The following is a 21,404-nucleotide window of genomic DNA, read 5'->3' as shown; positions in this document are numbered from 1 at the left end:
ATATTTTTTATAAGAGATGATAAGTAATAATTAAAATCAAAATAAATATTATCAAATTAAATAATTAAAAAATATATATAAAAATTAAATCTAAATTGAAATCTTATCCAACTTACACAAAATGAGATTCTAATATAAAGAAATAAACTTTCTTTTATTATTTCATTTATTGTATAATGTAAGATTTGTTGTTGATTGAATTTTTGTTCGATTGATATGAGTATTATTGGCAATATAGGAGGACGTGTGTTCTATTTATGAGTTAGGGAAGGGTTATGAGTAGTTATACACATTATGTCAAAAAGATTAGATATGATTAGAACCTATAATGAGATTGATCAAAAATATATTAAATATAATTTAATAAAAATAATAATATCTAACAATAGCCATTTACCTAAACAAAATTCTACTAAGGGTACTCTAGTTATTTTAGTTTTTTTTTTATATGCTATTATAACATCATTTCATTTAACCAAATAATTGAATTACTGATTAATTACATCTCTACTCTATTACAATGAACCAAACATAATGTTAGTTTTTTTTACTATAAACAAGAATTTTCTTATCTACCTATGAGGAGCATATTATAATATTTATAAATTATAATATTCAAGATTCCAATAAAAATAGAATATGAAAATATATTAAAATGATTATATAATATATCCATGTTGAAATTTGTTGGTTATGATTAAAAAGAAGATAACTCAGGATAATATAGCATTTTGTGTCACTTTTCTAATTTAGAAAAAGAAGAAGAAGAAGATTGTTTTTGGCCTTAGATTCCAGGTGTCTTGCAACCATAATTTTCCTTTCCAAACAAAAGTCTATGGAATTTTGTTAGGAATTAGGTTCTCAAGTTGAATTTAATGGCCAAATTATGTATCCAACATGTTTAAATTATACAATTAAATTATTAATATTGTGTAATTTATACTTACATAATAACGATAAGTGCACAATATTATTGTCAAGTAATAATTACAATGGAGTAAATTCATTAAGAAGTATTTTGAGAATTAAATTTGTAAAAAAGTGAGCAGTTGACTTGAACTAATTAACTCAACTTACTGACTAATTTATCAATACAAAGTAAAAATAATAATAAAACAAGTAAATATAAAAAATAAATAGAACAATAAAAACCCTCTATGAATGTCGTAGTTAATTAACGATCTATGTTGAATTAATCTTAATTTAGAATTAATGACACGAATGCATCTCCAGATTTAAGCCAAGTGCTTAAAGATCACAAATATATCTACTGTGCACCTTCTTAATCACCCCCAAATGGTATGCTACAATTATCAACTTTGAATTTGACTATCATGGTCGTCCAATCTTGATTAACTTTTGATTTGAAAACCCACTTTTCCCTAAACTTCCATTTAAAATTAACAATATTTGCATAAATTAAGAAAACTAACTGTAATCATATTTTCTAAATCAGATTTTAATCGTATTTTAATTACTAAATTATTAATCTATGAATCTCTCAACCATATATATATATATATATAAACAATTTAGCTTAAAACATAAAATATATGAGAATAAGCATAATGAAAGAGAAATAAATAAAACTAAATCAAACGAATTATTGTAATCCAAGTACTAAAAATAACTTTAAAACATTAAAAATTAGCAAAGATTCATCTTACAACAATCTAAGAGATTCAAAACTAATTAAAAATTACTCATAACAATGCAAATACGAGTGAATAAGAGCCTAAAATAGATAACAAACATTTGTTTATCAAAGCAACATGTACTGAGCAAGTGCTTACGGATGCATTCTCCCCTAGTGGTAGATCCTTTGCCAGAACCTCCAACTCCTCTCTCCCTTTTCCTCCCTTCAAAAACATATCGACAAACTCTTCCTCCGCCCCTAACAGAATTTGATCGGGAATAACTAACTATCATTTATGACATCCATATTTGAAAATATTTTCTCTTAAATTGTGAATATTTTTATTCCTTATATATTTAGAATTTAGTCTCTTTATTTTTATTTAAAAAAAATTAGTGCTACATTTTAAGTCTAATTATCAATAAAGTTAAATTTATATTAAATTCAAGTTAATTACAATATTATTTTTTATTTTAAAATGTTACACCATGTGATATTTTACGGAAAATATTTAAAGTATAAAATAATTCACTGTTATAAATATGATGAGAGGTGTAATTTCCAACCCCCAGTTGCAAGTATCTCTTCGAAGCTCATCACAAAAGAATGTTTGAAAGGAAGAAAAGAAAAAAGAAAAGGAGAAAAGACATCACATTTGACATTCCTTGCAACTATGGCCACTAATGAATTAATAATTAGAAACCTGGGAGCCCTTGCCTCCGGCTACCAACATCTGAGTTGCAACAAAAACTGTAAATGGCATTAATTATTGACATACTAAATCTTGAGAAGGGATTAAATGAAATAATAAAAAGATAAATCCTAATTGAGGTGGGAATATTAAATGAAATATTAAAAAGAAAAACTTATATAAATACTAATTGAAGTGGGATTAATTCTGGGCTTATATACAATCTTAACTCAATTGAGTGAAATTATACATATTCAATAAACAAGCTTTAGAACAATTCTTAAAGTCAGCACAAAAAAGTTCTTAAAGTCTGCACTCGGCAGAGACAATAACAATTTAAAACACTACAAAACAGAGAAAGAAGAGATTATTGTGACCAACAATGTCGATTTATGGCAATAAGTCAATCGTTGTGAGATGGGTTTTTGCTAAAGATTTGGGCAGTGAACTCTCATTGATTAAGGCTGCAATTTTGAGGTATTCTTTTGTATCTATAGATACTGAATTTACTAGGACGATATTTAAATCCAATAAACAAGTGATCCATGAAGGCAATTCAGTTACCAATTGTCACTATATGAAGGTAAATGTTGACGCGCTCCAAATTATTCAGCTCGGCTTGAGTCTTTCGGATGCTCGGGCTAATTTACTGGACTTTGATTCTCCCTTTTCGAGCCTGCTATGCTAGAGATTCGATTGAGCTGCTCAAACGTCAAATGATAGATTTTGAGAAGAATAAAGAGAAGGGGAATGATTCTAAAGATTTTGCAAAGAAGGTTTGAGATTACGGCTTAGTTTTCAATTGCTATAATCTGAAAAGTATTTCTTGGATTACTTTTCACAGTGCTTATGACTTCCGGTTTATGCTAAAGATTCTTACTCAAAGTTGATTGCCTTTGCAGCTTCACTCATTCGTGGATCAATTGGCTTATTTCTTCGGCTACAATGTTTTCGACCTCAAGCACACCTTCAGGTTCTTGGGGCTGCTAGGCGGTTTAGAGAAAATAGCTCAAACATTAAACGTGGCTCATATTACCGGATCAAGTTGTCAAGCCTGATCAAACAGTCTACTCACACTTCAATGTTTTATGAAGCTCAAGAGTGAGAATATTTTTGAATTTAAGTGGAACAAGACGAACTAAAAATGTTGCTGCCAGTTCAAACCATAGGATGAAACATTTTGCTCTCATTAGTCTCTTTTGTTTAGAGACATAAAAGCAATGTCAATGAAAATATTATTTTAATGAATGAATTACATATTAGTAGTTAATAAGAAAATGATATATTACATTTATAATCAAATGCAAATATGGCTACTTCTCGATGAGGGGATTTGCTTAATAATATGTTATATAGAACCGAGACTTATTACTGTTTGAAATTATGAAATAACATAAAATGTGGTTTATACTTTCACCTGTTCCAACTGGAGTTTGTTCATTCAACCATCGTATAGCTGTAGCTTTTTTTTTCTATAATTAAAAGGTCAAATTTTACTATTAATCTTTAATGAGAAATACCCTGATGTGTACTTGGAGACGTAATAGGATTATGAAGAAATTTCATGCAAATCCGAGTGTACAAATTGAGTCGAAAGATCTGCCAGATATTGAAGTTGGCGACTTGGATGCAAGGCAGGAAGTATTGGTTCGTGAATTGTGACTTGACTAGTAATTAGTCTTAACCTCAAAATATTGAGTGCACTATGAAAGAGAATAACTGCACCAATTATATCTGTTGGGGTGGAATTGATATATGTATTCATCTACGTATGCATGTTATATTCAGTTTTATGTTCCTAAGAGAGCAAGAGGGAATTCTACCTCTAAAAAATGAATTTATATGGCATCTTCTGCTTCGGCCAAATGGTAACGAAAAATCCACAAGCCTTTCCGTTTCTCATCCGACTGTGTTTTCAGCGCAGACTTCACTGATCCCAACATTCAACTGGCAGCAAGGAACTGCTTTATTTTGGAAGATCCACCGGATGACAAGAAGGAACAAACTGGTTCTGAGAGGTATGTAAAGCTTTTTCAAGCTTATATCTCCTTGCCACTTTGTGGCTCTTATATCTGATGTGAGTTAAAGAGTTTGGCAGTGTTGTCAATGATGCCGGTCATCAGGATGCTAGAATGTCAAAAATTCAGAAAACAAAAGCCTCAAGGAGGACAAGTCCACCCCAGTTTTGGATCAGACAACTTCATCCAGCAACCATGCTGACCAAAATGCTGAAACTTCTCTTCCTGAAGAAAAGGTGACATCAGCTTCACCTAATTGCCTATCCACTGATAAACAGTATACTATAAAAACCGCATTTTGGAAAACGGGTACTTTTTATCTTCTCATTTTTCTTATTATTTCGGCAGATGTGATTAAAGAAGGTAAAAGTAAGAGCCATACCTCTACGGAAACAGAAGATGATAGTAGACTTCATAGGAGTGAAACATTGATGATGTATATTTTTATGCATCGTCCATGAATAAGTTGATGGCACAAATTTTAAAAATAAAATTAGAAAATTTAGTTTTAAAAATTTACGATAATGTATCTCCATTTGATTTATTGATAGTGTACATTGTCCATGCATCAATATTTTTATATTAATATAAAATTAAATTGACTTTATAGACTTTGTTTGCTTTTTGGGTTAATTTCACTATATGTCCTCGAACTATGATCCAAATTTGAATTCAATCCTTAGACTTCAAAAAGTTCTAATCAAATTCCTCAAAGTATCGATATCCTATAATCAAATCCTTATATCAACATCTCCACTAGCTTTATCGTTGAATATCATTTCAAATTTAGTGTGAAATATATTTAAAATATATAGGTCAAATTATAAATACGTGTATGTTTATTGTTTGAATTGCTTAAAATTTGACTTGTTAAATAAATTTTCATAAATTTTAATGACATTGTCCTTTTTTTTTTAAACATATCAAAGCCAAATTCTTCATATAATAGGTACAAAAGTGTTTACAATTTGATCCTAATTTTTAAAAATACTCCAAATAATTCATATTAACTTTTTTAATCGAACTATGATTCCATTATTGTGAATGAAGTTATGTCATGCATGAGCCTTATACTCAACATATCAATTTTTGACCCATTACCATGAGAGTAAATGTTTTCAAAATATCATATGAAAGTTACACACATGATTATTTACCTACCCATGATTTAGGTAAGTTACACCATAAACAATACAAGTATTGTCTTATAATAATGTATTACTAGTTTAGACAATCACATCTATATATCTATTTTGGGAGTCAATCCAACTCTAATAGTGAAGACAAGTTATCTCCTTAACCAGACTTACAGATAACATAATAGTCTTAACATGAATCATTTGCTCAATTTGATTCCATAGACTATGAATAGTTTAGATTGCAGGTTAATATAAATTGTCTTATAGCATTATAACTCAACCATATAATGCAACTTATCATTAGTTAAACCTAAATCGCGAAGTTAATATTTGTTTTTACAATTTGCCTTTCATGCAAAAAATCATTGATGACAGTCATAACAGGAATATTAAATAAACATGTAGTAATTTTCTTTATCCAATTACTTATAGACATATTTATGGGTTGAGCTACCTGTCCAAGCCTAAAGGTCGGCTTAAAATTTGGAATGGTTTGAACAAAAATATTAAACTTAAAAAATGAGTTTAAGCTAAAAAAATAAGTTTGTTTAAAATATGGGTTGGGTTTAGGCTTAGCCCAACCTAACCCACTTTCTAAGTTTGTATTTTGTATATATTTATATTAAAAAATGTTAAATTATATTTATATGAAATTTTAGTAAATGAAAATACATATAAATTTAATAAACATTAAATTAAAAGTAATATAAATATTTTTAAAAAAATAATATGGAAGGGTTGAAAATGATTTTAAATTAATTATTTACAAAATAAATAAATTTAAAAAATATTTTTAATTTATAATTTGAATTTATCTAAATTTAAATAGATATAAAATATATTAATATTATGTTTAAACACGAATTAAACAGACTTGAGCCGACAATGAAAAGACATTTACTCGTCCATTCCATATTCATATACTCTTTCCCCTACAGAAATTTCGGATCACACAAACATCACCTGCAAACAAGAAAAAAAAAAAACACTGCTCATGAAGTGGCCTTCGTAGCAGTCCTAACCAATTAAATTAGCCTGCAACATACCAACGAAGTAATTAAACAAAATACAAGTACAACAAAACAAAAGGATATTATTATTACAAATGCTTGGGTATGATCTCAAGTAATTTCATTCCCCTCTCCAATATTATTCCCTTGCTAAAACAACATCGATTTGATGTATAAAATCCTGAGGCACAACTTAAAAAGATTCCCATGTGGCCTTTTACTTCTTTCTTTGTTAGTACCAAAAACCTGTCTCATCCCTGCACGATCCACCATTTTTACATGTTTTTTATAATATTTTTATATTATTTTATTGTTTTTTTTATCATAGTGTACTATTCCTTATCACTACCCCAACAATAAATTCAATTTAAACGAACTTAATCACAGACTTTCTTCATGTTTGCAGCTAAGAAAGAAAAATCCAAAGGTTTTCATGAAAGAAACTCCATTTTTGTATGAAAAGAAAAAAACTCTATAAAGGGGTAAGGTTATGGCCATGGCTGCCATCTTAAGTTTGAAGAAAAAAGGAATTGTATAAAAAGTAAAGTCAAGCAGAAAAACAACGATATCTGGTTAGCTTTAGCTTTAGCATCGATTTAATCACAGTTTATAAGTTTTTGTAGCCATTACCAAAGCCAAAGCAAAGCATTGTCTGTTGCGAAATCAACGAATATGCCACCAACTATGTTTCGGCCGTTGTCCTTTTTTTTTCCACACGTTGCCCATCTTCCATTATTTCTCTGTGTTTTCTTTTCCTTCATTTCTCTCCACGTGTCCCCCCTTCCCCCCATTTTCTCATTTTTCTCTCCCTTTCTATAAACTTTTTTCTATTGGGTTCTTTTCTCTCTTTTTGATCCATTTTTTTTCTTTTTGCTGTTTTTTTGTGTCCATTGATCTCTCGCTGTTTTGCAGAGTTCAAATGGTGAGAGTAAAGGGTTTTGTTTTAACTGAAAAACTCTTGTTTAAAGATGGAAGAATAATGTTTGATTGGTGGGATGAGATTGATGAATCTAAGGAATGGCAGAGATTCATTTTCCATTTATTATCTGCCTCCTATGCTGTGGTTTCCATTGTTGCCCTGGTAATATTCTGTTTTTACTTAGCTTCATTTTCATGTCTATTTTGCAGATAGAGAACTGGAATTGGAAGGAAAAATAATGTGATTTAGAATGGAACTTTAAAAAGCCATTATTGTGGGTGTATTTCTTTTATCATGCATGCATGCATGTAATATTTTTTGTAATCTTGAATCTTCAATCAAATCAAATCAAATATATAATTGTTGAAATTATAATTATATTGATTGGTGATTCTGGGATCACATTAAGGTACCTATTTGTATGTTAGCTCATTGCATTACCCTGAAAATTTAACTTTTTTTTGCCATCGTTTCCTATAGGCAACAAGTGCTTAGGTGCTCTTCTTTAGCCTTGTAGGGGGAAGTTATGTTACATGGATTTGAGGTGAATGCTTGGTATGGATATGTGTTTGATTCGTCTTACTCGCAATTTTATTAAGGTTTTTTCATATATTTGGAGTGTCGTAAAGTGCCCGATACTTTAGTGAAAATGAAGAATTTGAGTAACATCGGAGAATTAATTCAAAAAATGAAGAGGGATTCAGTAACTCCTAGGGACTGTAGTGTTAGTCTTTATGTTGTTTGCAATTATAATCTTATGGATTGTTGTCGTGTTCGGATCTGTAATATGCTAGTGTGATTCATGTGAATCCCGACACTGCTATTTTCGCTCGACTTTCATGTTTCTTGCCCTATGTAATGAGTGCGGAATACGGATTAATGCTTAATGCTTCAATTTATAGGTACAACTATGTCGCATTCAGTTGAGAGTGTCAGAGTATGGGTGGACAACACAAAAGGTTTTCCACTTGATGAACTTTATTGTGAACGGATGTAAGGGTTGTGTTTTTTTTCTGCCATAGTTGTGCCAGCAGCTGTTTTATCGCTTTGCTAATAACTTTCTGCTGCATTTTAACAGTGAGGGCTGTTCTATTCGGTTTCTACAAGAGCGTGTTTCTCGTTAAATCTAAGGTATGCATCATTGTTTACAGTCAATGTACCTGTGCTCCGGTTTTTATTCCGGGACTCATTTCTGATTTCTGGTACATTGATATAAGAAAACACGCGAATAGCCTGTCATATTATACGTAAATAAAAAAATGCATATATCCATACATACATACATACACAGATACATGCATGCACGCATACGTACATATATGATGTCTAAGAGTTCATATTGTTTAAGTCCACTATCAATAATAGGAAACTAGATTAGTTGATCATTGAAGTATATTAGAGACAATAGATAACTCCGTACCTATTAGTTTGCGGTACGTTGGAACCGTATTATGATCTGCTCCATCTTTTAAGCATGTGTTATCTCTTCGGAATTAGACCCCTGCTTATAATTTGCTCCATTGTACAGGCACTTGAAATGGTGCTTCTGGATCTTCCCGGTCTTTTATTTTTCTCAACATATACATTACTTGTCCTTTTCTGGGCCGAGATATATCACCAGGTAGACTACCATATCCCTTTCTACAAAGTAATTCGACATAAGTGATCACTATCACTTTACGGATAGATGCTCAGGGATTCTTCTTTTCTTTTTATTGTTTAGGCAAGAAGTCTTCCCATTAATAAACTTCGGCCTGCATACTATAGCATCAACGGATTTATATACTTTGCTCAGGTAAAAGTAAAAATGTAATCACTTATCAGAGCTATTAACTAGAAAATCCATCTTAGGTTGCCTATTTTGTTTCCTATGCTACCAGGCATGCCTATGGATATCAGTAAGATTAAGTCAAAGCAATCTTGCAGTGGAACTTAGTAGACTCTTCATTTCAGGTAAGTTCTTTATATTTTATCAGCTATTGGACTCAATAACCCTATTAATTTGCATTAAACTGACAAGAACCGAACCGAAGTAATGGACATGTCTGGTCATTTCATTTTTTGTTTTTGCAGTAATATCATTCTGTGCTGCATTGGGGTTCATGATATATGGTGGGAGGTAAGAATCGATATCAACCCTCTGACGGGTTTTAGTTTCTGTTCCTTACCTATTCACTTTTCATTCGTCGGTAGGTTGTTCTTCATGTTGAGGCGGTTCCCTATCGAATCAAGAGGTCGTCAAAGAAAGCTGTTCGAGGTATGTTAATTTGTATCATTTAAGAATTTATCATTTGTTTAAAGATGACTTGTGCATTGAAAGTTAGCAATAACAGTGCCTTATTTCTATGACAGGTCGGCTTTGTAACAGGAATCTGCTGTACTTGTTGCTTGATAAGATGCATTGTGGTGAGCCATATTCGATTTAGAAGTAAATACTACATTCAACTTACATATATGTAACAAAAATGGCTTCTCTTGGTTTTATTTTGCAGTCCACACTCTCGGCCAACATGAATGCTGGTCTTGATGTTCTAGATCATCCAATCCTAAATCTTATCTATTACATGGTACATTTTATTTCTATAGTGTGCTACTCATTTATTCATGCAACAATTAGAAGGATTTCTAATCATCTTAGACCAGTTTGTTTGCTTAAAGACTCATTTATTCATTAACATCATCTTAAACAACCAAGAAGAAGAAATATACAATCTAACCTTTATTTTGGAGCTGAGATTTCGGTGTCTTTTCTCTTCTGTAACAAGCATGTTAGGTCCATAGAAGGACAGGTTAGAATCATAGTAAATCTAGATATGAACAAACTAGAAAGCTTATAGCATATTGTGAAGTTTTTATGAATATTTTCCAGTTTATTCAAGGAATACTTGCCCTATTTTCCCATTCTTTTTCTTTTTCTAATTTTCCTTCTTGTGGGTGTGACAGTTCGTAGAAATCCTTCCATCAGCTTTGGTACTGTTCATTCTTCGAAAATTGCCTCCGAAGCGGGTCTCTGAACAGTACCACCCAATAAGATGAAGAGCTGAAAGCATTTGTATTATACCTGCAACTCCAAAGATTATATTCTCCGGGAAAATATTAGCATCCGGCTCGAATCTTTATTCATCTTATTCATGATCATTTATTTAGCTCGATGAATGAACAAAAAACAAACAAAAAAATCATCTATTTCTTCCGATGAATGAACAAAAACAAAAGTCAAACCATTCATTAGCACTCTGTATGCTTAATCCATAGTCTAAAATTTCCTGTCACAGGGACTTGATTCATATGTATATTCATTCACTAATTTGTTTTTACTTCCTTTTCTCAATATAAACCCATTTCATGAACTTCTTTGCTACTAAAATTTCGGTAGTGGTAAAGAGAATTTAGCAATGCAGGGGAACTTTGTTTCTTTCTACAGTAAATGGGGCAAAAATTAGATCTATGAACCGATTAAATAATCATCTGATCAATTCAATTAATTTGTATAATTTAATTGAATAAATTATTTAAAAAATTATAAAAATAAAAAATATATATTAAAAATAGAGAATTGATTCAATTGACTTTTTAATCTGATTCAATTAATTTGTACATGTCCATGAATCAATCGGTCTAATTTCTTATTTCGAACCAATACAGTTCCCAACACAGTTTTGAAAATGGTGAAAAAACTTGAAATTTTTTTTAACAGGTAAAATTCGGTAGATTTAACAATGCAGATATGGTAACAGTAAAATTCAGAATGGTAAAATTTAAAAACCGATGAACAAATCCAAACCGGTAAAAATCAATTTAGTTAGATAACTTATGATATTTGGTTTGACTTTTTTAAAAAATCAAACTACTAATATTTTTCCAAAATTTATTAAAATTGAACCGTTACGAAATCTCTGACCGGAATTTTCTAAGCCTCCTCTTTATATAGGTTGAGTGTATGAAGTCACATCTGGACGAAGTAAAACACACAAGGAATCAGTATATGTTCGTATTACATGAAATATCAGAACTCCACAATAATTAGCCAGCCCCATTAACAAAGCAAAGTCCATCATTCCTCTCAACAGATTTTACAAAATACTCGCAACCAATAAATACTACTCTACCCCTTGAACTGAGAATTTATGAGATTAAAACTATATATTAACCTGAATAATAGAAATGGGCTGCTCTTTTACGTTACCTAGAAACAAGGAGATAGTGCTGAGTACATTAGAACCTAAAAGTGTTAGATATATTGTATTTACAGACAGAATGAAGTTAAACGAAGTTAAACACCTGTCTATGTACAACGTTTGACATCCAGCCAGGTTATTCAAATGCAATAGACATGAAAGTGTCGTCATCCAAAAGAGAGTCGACGTCGAGAAAGTCTTCATCAGCAACAGCCACTTCTTCTGTACTGTTTAAAACCATGTTGCAAGCCTGCAGAAGGATTATCTCAAAACAATTCAGTTCTTTATACATGTTTTCACAATCAAAACAAAGTATCCTCGATTGTTTGAATGATCATGGATATCTAAACATCATTGAAGCCTTCTGAATTGGAACTTTACTAAAAGAGAAATTTATATCAAAACAACACATACCTTATTTTCTTGAATCCCTTGAACCAATGTCAGCAATCTACGATATTGACCTCGTCCTTCAGGATTCTGAGCCATGGACTTTACCCTAGTAAGTGCCTTCTGAAACCTTTCTTCAGTTTGTTTTCTTCCCTCCTTGAGAAAATCATATTCGTCCTCTTCTGGGGGTGTGCACTGTGGGTCAGGTTTGATAATTGCATCCCGACGAAATCCTCGCAAGCCACTCCCTTTACGTCTCCACCGTAAAATAACTTTCTCCAGAATTCCCACTGACCAGACAAAAGTTTTATACTGTTTCCGCACCTGGTGTCCTCTGACATGGGCCTTCACACCACAAAATTAGAAATCAATAAATTTGAAAAATTTTCTTGAGGTAAATAATAGATCAACAGATCCTGAAACTAAAGTGTTAAATTTTACATTTAAGATAAAAACAGTCAATGAGAAAAACTGCCTATGAAAACATCACTATATCAAAAAGCCACCAAGTTTTTCATGACAGGATGAAGTATTCTTCGCCGTAAGGCAGGCACATAGAGACAACCGGATTATGACATAACCCCTTGCCAAGGAAAAGATGGAAAAGAAAGAAAAAGAAAAGAGCAGCAATGAACCTGAATTTTGACAATTCTTTGCCGGATCAATAAGAATTCTTTTCTTTTCTTCCAACCACGAAATTTTTTCTGGATTTGTGTTGCAGCAGCATGAGCTACCCCATCACTTTGAAATGGCCTGCGTGTCTTAGTAGTTAGAAGTGAAATAACATGTTCATCAGACACAGCATCACTGGACTCTCTCAACTGTTTCCACTGGAAGGATTGCATCCTGAACATTTGATGTATTCGATCAGCAGCTTGTGTAGCATTACATACAGCAGTAATTGAGTCCTTCAGTGACAGTATGTCTTGCGCATCATTATAATTGACAGAAGTTGCTATTCGATCAGAAACTGTTTGTACAGCTTCCTTCTGATCATCCATCGTGAGTGAAGAAAGGTAACTGGTCAAGGAAGATTCTGCAAGGAAACCAGAGATTCCTTTGTGTCCATTAGCAGAAGCCAAGTCAGCTGGAGTTCTGGCCAAAGGAAATTCTGGAGATGGGTCTGTAAGAGCTCCAGGAGCTGCTCCCACAGAGACTAGAATTGCAACGGTTCGCTCTCTGAATTTCAAGGAAAAAAACAGAACACAAATCTGAAATGTCATCAATGATTCATAACCAAAGAGTACATAATGAGATTACTGCAAAAACAGTGTAATATCAGTCAGAATATAAATTGAAGGCCCAAGGTGCAAAGTGTGCACACAACACAAACAAGAGTAAGTTTGGAGGTCCTTGCCTGCCACAAAAAGCAGCCCAGTGAAGTGCAGTCCATCCATTCACATCACGAAAATTTATGCTCACTCCAGCAGAAACAGTAGGATTTATTGCCCAATCATAACCAAGTGCAGCTGCTAAGTGTAGCACACCTTGCCCCTTCTCATCTAATATATTCGGCCCTTTACCATCTTCCATTATTTTGTGAAGAAGCCATGAGTATAGCTTCTCTTTCATCAATCTCTGAAGTAGGCGCTCCTTTTCTTCATATTCAGACAAATCCTGGTCAGATGAGGGGTCTACAAACTGGTGACGTTCCTCTTCCTCTTTCATTGATATAATTTTAGCAATTAATTCTCGTTTCTCCACAACACCTTGACAATGATGATTACAAGGACTGAAAGATTTCAGAGAAAGTAGTGTTTTAAGTCGCAGCAGCATTTCTCTTGAAGTAAGACCATATATATCAAAAACATTTATGTCTTTAGTGACCCCAGCTCGATAGTCAAATTCTCGGACTTCACTACAAGCTACCCTGTTGGTACATGAGACATAAAATGGGACTTGCCCAATATTGTGAGGTGGAGCATAACAGGAAAGAATGCCATCAGCAATAACCTCAGCCGGAACCTCCACTTCACCAAACATGCATGACCAGTTATATTTTGCTACTTCCTCTTGACTCTTCAAAAATGTTCCAATAATCAACACCTGTTTCTGATACAGAAAATGAGAAAGGGGAACCCACTTTTACTAACTTGGCATCTATCAAATAAGAAGACATCACAAGAAAGTGAAAACCAGATAGACATCTAAAGTGGGGAGGAGTGGTTACATGAACTTGAGCAACACATACAGCAGGAGGGGAGAGGAAAATGTGCAGTGACATATATAACATCAATAAGATAAAAGCAAAAAAGGAACAATAAAGCATGACAGTTATCTCTTTTCCAACAAGAAAGCTGGAGATAGAAAAGGCTATGGCTTTGCTTGGCAAGGAGGATGGAAATGAGCAAAGATGAAGGATTGGTTAATCTAATGGTTAACATTCATATCCACGTTCCTACTTTCTAGCTTAACCATTGGATTAACAAATATTCCATCCTTCATACCAAGCAGAGTTGAGCGAATAAGCAAGTATACAATTAAATCTTCATCCTTCTAGTTCCTGCAGAAACTTAACTTCAGAAGCATAAAAACTTTAATACCTCAGTTTCTAGGTCTATATAAGCCCACTTTGGCGAAAAATCAACTATGCTGAAAAGTTGGTCTTGGGAGAGAGAGGGGCTCAAAGAGGCATCATCCGATACATTTCCACACTCAACAGTGCTCCAGGCAAGACCAGATGAGGACTGCATCTGCAGATCATCTACTTCTCCAAGTTCTTTAGTAATCCATCGTGAAAAACTGTCAACTTTCTTCAAGTTTTCTTCTCCATTAAGTAATGATTTTTTCAGAGAGAAAGCATAGCTGACGTTTCCATCCAAATATATATCATTCTCAGGATATGTTTTCATGACAGAATCAGAATCATCATCTTTTAGAACATCATGACTGGTAATTTCCTCAAGAGCATTCGGTAACTGAAAATCATGAGTCTTTTGCTCAAAAAACCTAGTATCATATGGCAATTCGAAATTTGATGATGAATCCATCAACCATTTGGGCAACTCCAATGCATTGTCAGCTGAAGGAATCTGAAATGAGTACTGGAGTTAGACGATCTATATATGAGAATGGATTTGAGAAAAGATTCAGATAGATTTGAAGATAAAAAGTACAAATCCTTTGGGCATTACATAAGCCACTGAAAAAAAACTGAAACCTGACAGTTCACCTTAACCGTCTTTTGATCAACTTATGACACCATTCCATACTGTATGCAAGGATGGACACTATGGAAAGCAAAAATAATACTACCTTCTAGCATTAAAGCACTATATAAAATATTTTGCATTACTAATGAGGTCAAGAAACCACACTAAAACATTCAAAGATTCACAAAATTCTACATTATATGATACATCATAAAAATTTAAATAAAAAAACCCAATTACAGACAATTGTATAAGTGTAAATATCAGTTTTCATGTCTCAATCTCAGAAGCTTGACCATGAGATGCAAACTAAATGATTTATAACTAAGCCACAAAATGCAGTCACCACGAATACCTGCCAATTTGATTCTGTTGACAGAGGATTCCCAAACTCTGGGCTAGCACTCTCGACAGTTAATAACTTTCCTTTCATCTTGTTTTGTTGTTGCAGGCTGATACTCATAGTATCAGGTTGAATGGAAGTCGCTGAAGTATGAGAAGATGCAGCAGCATATACAGGCAAATATTGCCCCAAGTCTTGTTCCCAAGATGGCAAATCAGGTGTTCTTCGAGCTTCAGTCGTGCAAGTTCCATAATCAATATCCCTAGGTCTATCTCCATGAAGATGTGAAACTTCATTTACTCCAGGAATTGACGACCAACCTTCATGATCATATTGTAACAGTTTCAGGTTTCCATATGGTTCAAATGCAAAATCATGCAAAGCATAAAGCAAAAAGATATTAACCGAATCTGTTGATGAAAACAAAATCGTAAGATAATTCTTACCTGGATACTGATGCGGAGAACAATGGTTCGAGAAAACAGAATCTATCTTGTCCATCACAGAAGCATTTCCTTGTTGGGGCAATGTACAGAATCTAGAACTTGCTTGGTGACTATCTTCTGTATTGAATCTCATATAAGTTACATTCAAAAGTTGTATGCACAATGAGGGAGAAGAAAAAAGTAACTTGACCACAATTACACTATAATGGCATTTGTATATGAATTTGAACAAAAAACAAAGGGAAAAAAAAATACCAGAATCAGCATCTTCACATAAGGATGTTAAAGTGCTGGTAGGGCTTGCCGAATCCGCATTTCCAGAAGGTGCTTTTGTATGACTATCAGGGTAGCTAGAAGTTGAAGGACTGCTTGTTTGTGAATTTGATACATGACTTATGCCTCCAATTGTCCTACCCTGAAGGAAAAGAAAACAACATGGTCTGAAATAAGAAAAAATTTAACATGTGGAGTAATTAACAATTCAAAAAACCTAAATGGTGGCTTAGTCAAAGTCGAACTGTCAAATAATCAATAACCTAGGCAGGAAATAGAATAGTTTAAAAATTAAATTTAAATTTAAAATCATTAATTTCTGAATATTCAATCGATTAACATTGATACTTATGACAGCAATAGTAAATTGAAAATTTTAGTCTTGAGCACAATACAACAAGGAACAACACAATATCTATCAAGTTCAACCTTAACTGCCCTCCCCTCACAAATATCCCCCACAATCCCTGCCCTCCCCTTAAACCAGTCAAGCAATAGTTCTTAATTTATTAATGAACTACCAGACATGGATTTAGGATGCCAAAGAAACTAGTCCACCCGAGTCCTAATCCATGCTGATTACATCTCTTAAATTTCTTAAAGTTCCAATAAAAAAACAAAGGATGTACCAACCAATGTTCTTTGTTCATTTCTTATATGAAGTTGTTGGGTAAGAATACCGCATATTAGAGACCGTATGTTACAGTACAATAATTCTTCCAAACAATCAATCATCAAGCCTTCCTAAAAATAAAATAAAAATTAGGGATTTAAAGAAGTGAGCAGTACCTTGACTTCCAAATAGTGCACAAAAACTATATGCGTCAAATCCCTACGATATTAACAAAATCATTCAAACCAAAATTAACAAAGCTTATAAACAAGAAATTAAGTATATAATTACAAAATACTTCACAAAACCAGAAACATGAAATTTTCAACAAAGCAGATCCCAAATGATGTCATAGACCCATGACGCTTACAGAACACATAGTATTGTTACATTATTTGCAAATTACTGGATATAAACTTTTCAGCCCTAAAAATGCTCAACGTGCAACCCTAAAGGTTCTCAACTTGCTTTACAAGTCTATGTAAGAGAAGATGATGTACTCTCGTAACTGAAACTCTAAAGAAAATGGATCATGCCATAACTATACTTCACAAGCTCCTACTGTTACGAACCAGTAGAGGCCTCTTAAGAAGCACACATGTATTATATGGTCCATGAGGCAAAACCATAAACAAATATTTGAACACTGTTATCTGAAACACTACTTTATACCCTCATTGCTGGAATGCATAAAGGTACCTTACTAAGCATTCCGGCATTAGCAAACAGTTTTAGAGTAAAATATAAAAGTAACTAATTTTAGGTAAGCATGACGTCCTGGAATGCCTATAAGTGATTGCAAAAGCAAAAAAGATACGTATACATATCAATCCATACTGTTCAAGCATCCAATAGCTGCGCCTTTGAAAGTTTTCATTCTCTTCTCCATGGGCGTAGTAGCAATGCAACACATCAATGCTTCCAACCTAAAAATTGCTTAAAGGAAGTTACTCTTAGGCAAATTTTCCAATCCAGGAGTATAAGTCACTAAATAAAGACTTCTGAATTGGTAAAATTATATTACAAGAAGATAAAAACTTCATCTTCTATAGATGCATTGCTTACCTTCAGCTTCTCATGAGCTTCCTTCACAGTCTTTCCATCCTTCTTCTTCCTCCAATTATGCCCATCCTTCCTGAAGTATCTTAAAACCTTCCGATCAAAAAGAAAAAGTGAACCACCTGGCAGGTTTAAAGTTCACATCAATCCACTTGGTTTTCTAACCATAAAATCAACAATAAATTAATAAAATAATCTTTCACAATCATAAGACCAATTTGCATGTTTTACTTAAAGCACTCGTTCAACTTAATGATTAAATTAAGCAATTTTTTAGGAATGTAATATATAACAACAGAACGAGATTAATCTACTTCCAAAAGAATTATATCTACATGCTTTTTATCAAGTGCTTGGTGATCATGATAACTATGTCTATCCACATTAAAGAAAACAATGTCATAAATTTTATCCAACTCTGAAATGTTTTTCAACAATCATACTCGGAGGTCCAGTAGGAGGCTCTGATGAAATATGAAACTTTTGATAATTACGAAGAATTTCACAGATCTCAGCAGGTCGCAACCATCTATGCTGGGCTTCCAGTAATATCTGGTCAATATCTGCAATCAGGAAAAAGATATAATTAATAGAATACATATTGCCACAAGCAAACATGTGAAAATGGAGTAATAAAACCCTGAATCTAGAAAACATAAAAAGCGAAATCAATTCATTAGTCCAGAGTTCACATGTGTCTGGAAGAGGGGGGGCTATTTTAGCAAAAAGCTTCATTGATGCCATCATTCATTTTGTGACCCATATTTCGCTTAAAAAACTTGAGGTCTGCTAATGAATGAAAAGAATTATCCAACTCAAATCATGCACCAATTCCATTTTCTGCTTTGCATAACCTAGGACGCAAACTTAATTTTCTGCTTTTATAGCAGATTATCAAGCATCAAATTGCACTTCCAATTGATATATATATCAGAAATGATTACCGCTGCCACATTCTCGTATTCATTATGCCTATTTGAAAGAACTGTTTAGTATTATTTATCTCTTCAATGTCTTTAAAGCTTATACAAAGTGATCTTACTTCAAAACAACTTTATAGCTACTTTCCAGTCCACTGAGCAAGCAGAAGAAAGCTAAAATCACTGTTCATTCAATCATTGGACAATCAAACCCTAATTAATGGAATTTTAGCAAACAATTTGAATTCTTAAATTCTATCAATGAATCAATTCCTCCCACAGAGTCTCACTTATAGAATCAATCCATATACCTTGGACCTAACTCTATTTTCTCAAGAAAAAGCCCCGTAAATTCCCACTAAAACAAACACAATTATCCCAGGTATCAATATAAAAATAATAATCAATAGTAGACACGCAAGTTCAGATTAAAAACGCGTTAAAAGTGTAAGCAAATCTAAACAACAATATATCAAATTAAAAAAAAATTGATGAAAAAGACCGACAGAAAGCTGACCTAATCGGGGAGCCAAACTATACGAGGCTCGATCCGCCATGAGAAGACGAAAAGATTGATGGATTTGAATTATTTGAATTTATTGTTTGATTTTGGAGATAAGCAAAGGATACACGAAAGCTGAGATGAGATAATTTCTTCTATTTTGACTGTTAATATTTTTCTTTTCCCTTTTTATTCCTGGGAGCTGAGAAGACTTTTCTGAATAAGGAAAATGTGAAAAGGATTTTCCTGTGTGAAAGTCGAAAGACCAAGGAAGGTTCAGGTTGTTGAATAGTAGGAAGTTAATGTTCACCAATTAATGGGCGACATGTGGCGGCGTCCAAATTCTTAGCGGCGGATCTGAAACTACTCTTTTTAGTACCGCTTTTACTTCACTTCTTTTTCGGTTTTACTCTTTTTTTTTCTAAAAGCATGTTATGATTGGTTCAAAAGGAAGGAAAGTTAGGCGAAATAAAACAAATGGGTTAGTCCTTGAAACTTTTTTTTCCCAATTATTCCTTCATTTTTTTCACAAAAAAAAATTTGGACAAAAATATTTCAAGCCTGGATATGGGATTAATTGTTAAGTTCAAGAATTAACATGAGTAGACCAAGGACAAAGCTAGAAATTTTTATTAGTGGAGGTCAAAATTAAATTATATATGTTTACGATAGTAAAAATATAATTTCACCATTTTAATATTTATATATTTATAATTTTTAAAAGACTAAATTAATTTTTTATTATTTTTAATGGGTCAAAGTATAATTTTATTTTTACTAATTTAAATTTTTATAAATTTTAAAATGACCTAAATGGAAATTTTTTCATTTTAATTGTCAAGTTGAATGATTAACTTAATCAATAAAAAGAGTTCAAACTCTATCGTGAGAACACTTGTCAAATTCAATGCCCAAATAATGCAATAATCCAAAGGGAATAATTTTTCTTCGATAATGTATTTTTGTTAGAGAAAGGTTAATATATATAAAGGTACCTAAACTTGACAACTTATACCTACTTAGCACCTAAGCTTCTTTTTTTTTTACCTAATTGGTACTTAAACTTGAAAACCGTAAGCTAACTTGGTACTTTTTGTAGGTTCCTAAATAACACTATTAAAATATACTGACATGGTGCTAACGACTAATAACATGGTTTCATGTGACAGCCTCATATTTTGACATATGTCAAATAAATAATAAATAATAAATTTTTATTTTTTATTTTTTATTTTTTGTCACATGTCAAAATGTGAAGCCACCACATATCCCCATGCTATTGATCATTAGTGTCATGTTAACGTATTTTAACGGTGTTAGTCAACTCCTTAAAAAAAAGTACCAATTTGGCTTAAAAATCCCTCTCTTAAATGTTTTTAAATATAGGAAAGCCATAAATAATGTGATTTTTAAAATACAAAGACTTTTTTTTGTTACTCTTAATTTTGATGTTGAGTAAATTAGTCACTCTCAAATAAAATTAGAGCAATTTAATCATTCTCAATTTCAAAGGTGAGCAACTATGACAATCAATCATAACATTAATGTTTTTCGACAATTTTTACATTTTTTTTATTGATACAATAACAAATTTAGTCTTCAAAGTTTACTCATTTTGTCAAATTAGTCTTAATTCAACAAATTTAGCCCGTAAAATTTACAAATTCTATCAATTTAATATTGATTTAACAAAATTAACTCGAAATATTTACACATCCTATCAACATTTACACAAAATATATAAACATCAATGGTTAAATTTATTATTATACCAAAAAAATATGTACAATTGATGAAATACATTAACATAGTGATTAATTGTTCTTAGTTCCTAACTTTCAAATTTTATAGAGATTAAAAATATTGTTTAAAAATTAATAAAAATTTGTTATTTCACATAGTGTTATATTATTCACGCAGGCTTGATGATTTGGAAAAGAAAATTCACAAACGATATAACTCCAGGTAGCATAATAAAATACATATTGATAGTTCAGGTATCACATTGGACAAATTATGAAAGTAGAAACACCATAATAAAACTCATATTAACAATTCAATTATCATATTAGACATTTTCAAAATATAAGTATTACATTAAACATTTTAAAAAGT

At 32.2% G+C, this 21,404-nt stretch overlaps 2 protein-coding genes across 11 annotated transcripts; one reads left to right on the top strand and one right to left on the bottom strand.

The window, feature by feature from the left end:
• The first annotated feature begins 6,427 nt into the window (after positions 1-6,427).
• Positions 6,428-10,763, top strand: LOC107887446 (tobamovirus multiplication protein 1). 5 transcript variants are annotated; one of them, XM_041101846.1, is made up of 13 exons: positions 6,582-6,725; positions 6,901-6,976; positions 7,407-7,575; positions 8,316-8,406; positions 8,492-8,544; positions 8,942-9,034; positions 9,137-9,208; positions 9,294-9,366; positions 9,487-9,532; positions 9,607-9,670; positions 9,766-9,819; positions 9,906-9,980; positions 10,357-10,763. In XM_041101846.1, the coding sequence occupies exons 3-13, from the start codon at positions 7,414-7,416 to the stop codon at positions 10,447-10,449; spliced, it is 876 nt and encodes a 291-aa protein (XP_040957780.1). In that variant the 5' UTR covers positions 6,582-6,725; positions 6,901-6,976; positions 7,407-7,413; the 3' UTR covers positions 10,450-10,763. The 5 variants fall into 5 exon arrangements, with proteins under 5 accessions (XP_016667196.1, XP_016667195.1, XP_040957779.1 ...); XM_016811707.2 differs by lacking the exon at positions 6,901-6,976 and having other exon boundaries at positions 6,428-6,597; XM_016811706.2 differs by lacking the exon at positions 6,901-6,976 and having other exon boundaries at positions 6,525-6,725.
• A 419-nt stretch (positions 10,764-11,182) lies between these two features.
• LOC107887445 (calmodulin-binding transcription activator 2) lies at positions 11,183-19,622 on the bottom strand. 6 transcript variants are annotated; one of them, XM_016811703.2, is made up of 14 exons: positions 19,305-19,601; positions 18,311-18,430; positions 17,874-17,989; positions 17,646-17,734; positions 16,985-17,027; positions 16,178-16,337; positions 15,923-16,039; positions 15,489-15,796; positions 14,525-15,013; positions 13,339-14,033; positions 12,617-13,160; positions 12,006-12,326; positions 11,695-11,841; positions 11,183-11,365 (listed from the first exon to the last, which is right to left on the bottom strand). In XM_016811703.2, exons 1-13 carry the CDS (start codon positions 19,342-19,344, stop codon positions 11,728-11,730), a joined length of 3,156 nt encoding a protein of 1,051 aa, XP_016667192.1. In that variant the 5' UTR covers positions 19,345-19,601; the 3' UTR covers positions 11,183-11,365; positions 11,695-11,727. The 6 variants fall into 6 exon arrangements, with proteins under 6 accessions (XP_016667192.1, XP_040957769.1, XP_016667191.1 ...); XM_041101835.1 differs by lacking the exon at positions 11,183-11,365 and adding an exon at positions 11,378-11,599 and having other exon boundaries at positions 13,339-14,027; positions 19,305-19,622; XM_016811702.2 differs by lacking the exon at positions 11,183-11,365 and adding an exon at positions 11,378-11,599.
• Positions 19,623-21,404: the final 1,782 nt, after the last annotated feature.

This window comes from Gossypium hirsutum, chromosome A03 (genome assembly GCF_007990345.1).
Source record: "Gossypium hirsutum isolate 1008001.06 chromosome A03, Gossypium_hirsutum_v2.1, whole genome shotgun sequence".
Taxonomy (NCBI): Eukaryota; Viridiplantae; Streptophyta; class Magnoliopsida; order Malvales; family Malvaceae; genus Gossypium; species Gossypium hirsutum.
This window is presented reverse-complemented; position numbering and strand designations above follow the sequence as displayed.